The 7,320-nt window shown below is 35.1% G+C and overlaps 1 protein-coding gene across 1 annotated transcript in view; it reads left to right on the plus strand.

The window, feature by feature from the left end:
• Nucleotides 1–7,320, plus strand: part of Cfap54 (cilia and flagella associated 54) — a 269,955-nt gene that overhangs the window by 188,661 nt on the left and 73,974 nt on the right. The window contains 5 exon segments of the mRNA XM_013018973.1: nucleotides 2,059–2,164; nucleotides 4,069–4,216; nucleotides 5,199–5,356; nucleotides 5,525–5,704; nucleotides 5,796–5,922. Of these exon segments, the coding sequence (XP_012874427.1) occupies nucleotides 2,059–2,164; nucleotides 4,069–4,216; nucleotides 5,199–5,356; nucleotides 5,525–5,704; nucleotides 5,796–5,922 (719 nt within the window).

The following is a 7,320-nucleotide window of genomic DNA, read 5'->3' on the forward strand; positions in this document are numbered from 1 at the left end:
CTCCTTTGTTTACCCTTCACATCACTTCCCAGCCTCCCCCCTCCCCCCCAAATCCCAATCCTTCTCCTTCCCCCCTCCCCCCCACCGATGTTGTAAAGCTAGTTCCTATTGAACTCTTTCTCCAAACTCTCTATAAGACAGCCACAATATCCCAAGAAAACACAAACTCACTCTCTCTCTCTCTCTCTCACACACACACACACACACACTGGCCTTCGTTCTTTCTCCTGCTGTCTTATGGTGTCTTATACCTTTATGTTATGGAGGATATAACTGATTTTTATTTTAGGAAGTAAAAAGATTTGAGAAACTAAAACTTACAAAATGGCTTCAAAAAGGATTGTCATAATAGAACTTTTAATTTAAAGACTAGGTAGACATGCAAATAATGCACAAGCATATTAGAATCACTCCTATTTTAATATGTGAACCTGGCCCTAGGGACAGAACCTGCAGAAACTTTGATGTTCCTGCCTTTCTGGTGCAGAGTTGTCATTGGGGAGAAACCTACTGTCAAGATGAATGAGTTTTTCTCCTGTGAACTTTACCCCCCATGAGCTTTTGTTTGGGCACTGCTGAGAGTGTTGGACAATCCCTTTTCCAAATGATGGTTAGCTTGACATTTCTTGATACTTCTAATAAAATTATGTGTCAAAGAAATTGAAAGGCACATTCCCTGGGGTGACAAGTAGAGTGAGCTGCATGGATTTTATGAGAACAAACTGACCATTTTTGTCATGAATGTTAATAAGAAATAAATGAGATCAAAGTTATTCATATGGTATATCTAATACTTTCTGGGCTGTCTCTTTTAGAATCCAAACTTTAAAAAATGTTTCTTCTCATTCTCCTTTACATTTAATTTATTATCTAAATCAGAAAATTCTAAGCCTTTCAATTTTATATCATAATGAAACTCTCTTTGAGGTTTTAGACTGTTAGCCATGGGTAATCCTCTGTACACTCAAGAGTAGCAAGAAACTAGAAATTTTCTACTATGCACCTACTATGGTTTGAATGTCCCATAGAATCCAAGTGGTCAAAGGCATATGCTTTTATTAATATTTAGAGATTTGGCCTTTGGGAAGTAATTGGGATTTGATGGCCTTATGAAAGTGAGGCTTTAATGATGGGATTAGTGGCTTTATAAAAAGAGGGGCAAATATATGAATGCAACATCAGGAAGTAAAAATAATTATGTCTCCTGACTTCTGAACAGGTACATTTACTTTCTGGATCTTGCAGATTCTGAATCAGCAGCAATTCAGCTGAAGAATTTCCAAGGGTACAAGATCAATCAACATATGTCTGGAGGACTACATTCTAATGCATATAAATTCTGATCTGCTCATTTTATGAATGAAGTTTTCAATAAATTTGATTTTAGCCCTTGGAAACATTTATTAATGTCTTCCTTTTTTTTTTGACAGTACTAGTGCTTAAACTCAGGTCCTTACTCTTGCAAGGCAGGTACTTGGCCACCAAGCCAAGCTTCTGGCTTACTTATTCTTTCATTTCACTTGTTTTCTTTTGCTCTCTTGTTTTCATTTAACATACTTTCTGCTTGGGCACTAGTATCCCATGTCTGTAATCCTTGATACTCAGGAAGCTGAGATTTCAGGCATGAAACTATTTGAGACTCTTATCTTGAAATAACCTCCCAGAATACTGGTAGTGGAATTTTGGCTCAAATGGTGGGGCACCAGTCTTGAAAGAAAAAGGTAAGGGACAGCACCCAGGTCCTGAGTTCATGCCCAGTACTGACACAAAATAGAATAAAACAAAGTTAAAAATATTTTCTATTAGGTCCCACTCTACTAGATGGAGAGGTTCAATGGGGAGTAAAACGAATTAGCTGTAGACCTGTGCATTGTGCTAAGTCAGTCTGAAAAATACCTGGTAAAACCAGGGTGCCATTAATCCATGTATAAGCAGCACCTACTTTCCTTTTGAGAATAGTTGTGGGTGTGGGAAGTTTCTTGGAAGACTAGACTTAGGAAAGAACATATAAATATTACAAGCATGCCAATAACATCTAACATATTTTCTCAATTTTAGTGCTGCAATACTATGCTCCACACTTAACCTTCTCCAAGATTCTAAACTTTTTAAAAAGAAGGCAGTAGATGATGACAAAGAGACTCCTGTCTCTTCATCAAATTCTGTATGTATAAAATTTTAACTTTTATCCATAAAAGTTTATTTCTTCATCAAATACAAATAACTTGGCATACTATAGAATTAATAATTCTTTAGATGATAATAAAGTAGTAAAAACAGGGAAATTGGGGAAAAATGTGTGTTTCAATCCCATTGATGCTACTTAGTGACTAAAATACTTTGAGAAAAAAAATCTCTTCTTTTTTTTGTAGTCTCATTTGTGACCTGACACAATTGTATATAATAATCATCAAGATATATCATTGTAGAAAGTCTAGCTATGTTGTCATTGCAAATACCATTGTCTCCCAAGTCTCATTCTACATTCACTTTGAATTTATTACCCAGCCATTGCCAATAAGATACCTGAGTTATTTCTTACTTTGGATTTGTGAACTGGACACACCTTCCATGATTGCGCTTTGATAAGACTACTTAATTTAACAATATAAGATTTATTAAGATTATAATATAAAAAGATTCATCCCAAAGAATTCTTGCTCATTACTTCAAAAATTACTAATGAAATTTCTAATATCTAGCACCATTACAAATTAGCAAAATGATTTTTTTCTAAATAGAGACTCATTTCTAACTATATTAAAAGTAATAACAATACTAAAAAGCAATCTAATTCAGAAAATAGACTTAAAATAGCTATTGTCAGTGGAAGTAATTTTACCTCTCAGGGGACATTTTGACAATGTCTGGAGACATTTTGGTTGTCACAACTAGAACGGGTGCCTCTGGCACTTACTGGATAGAGCCAGGGATGCTGTTGAACATCTTATAATGTGGAATAGAGCCTCCACCCAGCAATTATCTGGCTGAAAATGGCAGACAGAGCTCTAAGTTTGAGAAATCCTGAGATGAGGTGGGATTGGCTTTTCATTAGTTGCCAAAAATGTACATTTGGACAGATTTTTTATTGATGGGCATGTTTTCTGTAGTTTTGCTAAATACTAGACTCCTCAAGCACTTGGCACATTCTAATTATGAAAGTACGTGTACTTTCATTCCCAGAACAGCATCCTTTTCCTGTCCATTTCACTTTTGTCCATCTGTTAGTCCCTAGTAATCTGTTCCTACACAGACAGGCATTGCTGATTGATTGGACCTGATGAGCTTCCAGAGACACATAGCAAGAAATTCTAGAAAAATTAGATTTGTTCTGGTTGACTTTGAAGTTCCCAAGAGCCAGTTGACCTCCCTTAGAGAAAACTTCTTCTGTATTACCTTCCCAGTAGCTCTAGACTTTTATCTACTTTGTAAAGTTTAGTAACGAGCATGGTAAAAGTCGTGATATATATTTGAAATATAACACAGTAAACTTGAAACTCAGGTGGAAGCAAGTTAATATCCCTGCTCTGCCAAAACATGATTAGTTTAAACAAGATGGTTATCCTCTTTAGTCTCAGTTCTCCATGCTGAAAAATGGAAATAATAACCCTCTTTTCCTGTTAGGAAGGCTAAAAGAGATGTGGATAAAGCATGTAGCAAAGTGCCTGGCACATAATGAGCACTCAGTAAAGATTGTCGATTATTATTTATTATTTTCATCCCTTAAGTTATATTTACAGAGTTATATTTACAAAATTTAATGCCATGAAAACTTCCAATAATATAATTTGCACAAAAATCGAACTACAAAACTAGTTTTAACAATCTGTATGGAAAGAAAAGCAAAGCTAAAAAGTAGTATGAAATATTAATAGAGTTTTGGAGAATAGTGGGTGATTTTATTTATTTGTTTAATATTTATTTTAGAGGATGTAAGAATAATATCTATAATAAAAATTTCATACTATGAAATAATACCAATGTTTCTCTTACCTTGGGTCTAGCCTTAGGCTAGAAATTTGACATAATTAAATGAGAAGATAACCTCATTACTTTAATACTGTTTAGGTCACAGAGAATGAAGATGAGAATGAGTTTTTAGATCCTGTTTCCCTGAATGCTCGAGAACATTTCAACATCCATCTGTGGTTGAGGTGCCGCTTAGCCCTGGTGACTGCATTTGTTGCCCAGATTCGTGGCATTGGAATTGTGAAAGGTACGAGTGTCTGTTTTCTTGTGTATTCATAATAAACTTTTGTTGGTAACGAGAATTTTATTGGGAATTATTCAGTTATAATGTTTATGTTTGATAACTTCCTACTGTGTCCAGAATTAAAAATTCAGGTTGTTAAACTAAGAATAAACATTTCTAGCATTGTTTGTATCAGTGGACATACATATATAGCACTGATAGACAGCAAAGTGATTATAACTGTTCCAGGTCTCCTATCTTTTAGGAAGGTAGCCAATTATATAGGGCAAGAGCGTAGATTTGGGGCCTGCAATGTGAGTTCAATGCTGAATTGGCTACTTCCTTGTCAAGTCTTTCTTTTTTAGCCAGTCTTTCCATCTTGCTGTGCCTCAATTTCCTAATCTGGAAAATAGAGGTAGCTGTTCCTACTTCCTATGATTATCAGAATCAAATGAGTTAATACTTTTAGATAATACCTTGGCACATATAAATGATAGCTTTTGCAGTAATAATTTCCTATTTGTTTTTTTTTCCAGTCCTGGGGTTTGTACTTGGGATCTGGGCATTGTTCCTGAGCTGCTTTTGCTCAAGGCTAGTGCTCTACCACTTGAGTCACAGGGCCACTTCTGGCTTTTTCTGTTTATGTGAGGAATCAAACCTAGGGCTTCATACATATGAGGCAAGCACTCTATCACTAAGCCACATTCGCAGTCCCATAATTTCCTATTTGTATAGCTATTTACTCATCTCCATTCAGCTCCTAAATTAAATTATTTCATGTAATATTACTACTCATACAACATTGGAATATCCTTAAAAACTTCACTTTGAATTAAACACACTTCTTTTCCATGTGTCATGTCAAGTCTATTTTTTTTTATTCTAATGTCCTTTTGCTTTTTGACCTTAGACAATCTACCTACAATAAACACTGGAGAGATACCATGTACACATACTATCTTATTTCTAAATGCATCTTAAATAATCATGCTTTTTTTTTCTTTAGAAAATGACATGACAGATTGTATGAGCCTCATCAATGAAGTGTGTATGGAAGCAAAAAATGCAGGCAACAAAGAGTTAGAGGCTGAATTCTTAATGCAAGCTGTGATGCTGGGCCTACAAGAAAAGCATTTAAAAGCAGACATTATAAGAAATCTTCAGGTAGGAAGGAAACCTTGTTCAATTTATTCTTGGGAAATATTCCAGTTAAAACCACATGAGAGAATTTTAAATCCCATTTGGTACTGAATGTATAACAGCGAATATGCCAGCTCTTGTTTCTATGAATTAGAAAAGGCACTATCAAACTGAATCATTTCATTTTAATAGGATATAATACATTTGCTTGAAGGAAATGAGTTTATTTCTCCTCGGTCTTGGTTAACCCTGGCAAGAAGCCTAGTTCTACTGGATGACTTAACAAAAGCTAGGAAATTCAAGGAAAATCCTTCGTCAAAACCAGACAAATTATTTCTTTTGATGCAGGCTCACCACATTCTTATTGAACAGGTGAGATACAAGATTTAGAAATTTGCTTTTCTGCCTTTTTTCTTATTTCAGACCATGAAGACTGATTGCTTATTACAACTTTCTTTCATAGATGTTAACTTTTGGAGAAACAATTGAATATCCTTCATCAAGCACTGAATATGCAAATCCATTAGAACCTTTGAAAAACATGTATCTTCCTCATATCATGTTACTGGCCAAAATAAAAATGAGAATTGGTAAGAATATTTAAACATAGCTGTGCCCAAACAATCACTATAAAAAATTTTTATTTTCTAGTAGGCTATCCTATGAGTTCATTTCAAAGAGTAACTATTTATGTATACTCAGAGTCCATTTATTAACAAATAGTTTGCAATCAATTGCAAACATTTGCAATCAATTCTAACAGATTGTGATATTTGGATGGTCTGTATAGTTAGAGAAAGTAAGAGATCAGTTACTATCATTATAATGTGTGTAGCTATTTGCTCTGGATTAATCATTTATTTGAAGTTATTTTTATGTAGTCTATCTTAAAATTGCTATATATTTCACCAACTTTAAAGAAAAAAACAAATACAAAACCAAATGTTTCTTTTTTGTATATGTTTTTTACTGTAAAAATGCTGTAAAGAGGGATTGCTTACAGTTACATGAGCAAGGTAATGAGTACATTTCCTATTGAGCATTGTTGCCTCATGTTTTCCTCCCTACCATCCCTTTCCTCCCACCTCCACAACTACCCCACCCCTCCTCCACCACCAAAGTTATAAAAAGTTTGTTTTCAACATATTGTTTTGTACATCTCATTGTTACAATGGATCAACCTGTATCCTTATTTAAGCATTTTGTTTTTTCCCTTTCCCTCCCTGAATTAGAGAAGTGTATATACAAGATTCAGGGCACCGACATCAAATACAGTGAAAAGAGAGGTTATACCATCATGGAGGAACATACAAAGAAACAAAAAAAATCACATGGCGCATTATAAATAAGTTAGAAACAATAGCACAAAAGAAAAAAGGTATTTGTGTCCCTATCTTGGGATTCATTTTGCTTCTTATATGGTCAGATGTACATAGCTTTTGGCCTTTTCTGCTTGTCCTGCACATGTATAAGTTATTGCAAATAAGGGAAACCATGGGACCTATGTTTCTTTGGGCCTGGCTTACTTCACTTAATATAATTTTTCCAAGTCTTTCCATTTCCTAACAAATGGGGCGATGTCTTTCTTTCTGATGGAGGAATAGAATTCCATTGTGTATATATATCACATTTTCTTGATCCATTCATCTACTGAGGGGCATCTGGGTTGGTTCCATATCTTAACTATGTTAAATAATGCTGCAATAAATGTGGTTGTGCTGGTAGCCTTAGTATGACCTTGTTTGTGATCATTTGGGTAAATGCCCAGAAGTGGGATTGCTGGGTCATAGAGGAGCTCTATGTGGAGTCTTTTGAGGAGCCTCCATATTGCTGTCCAAAGGGGTTGAACAAGTTTACACTCCCACCAACAATGCAGTGGGGTTCCCTCTGGCCACATCCCCTCCAGCATCTGTTGTTATTAGAGTTCTTGATTATAGCCATTCTAACTGGGGTGAGGTGGTATCTCAATGTTGTTTTGATTTGCATTT

Source organism: Dipodomys ordii, unplaced genomic scaffold (assembly GCF_000151885.1).
Source record: "Dipodomys ordii isolate 6190 unplaced genomic scaffold, Dord_2.0 Scaffold3, whole genome shotgun sequence".
Taxonomy (NCBI): domain Eukaryota; kingdom Metazoa; phylum Chordata; class Mammalia; order Rodentia; family Heteromyidae; genus Dipodomys; species Dipodomys ordii.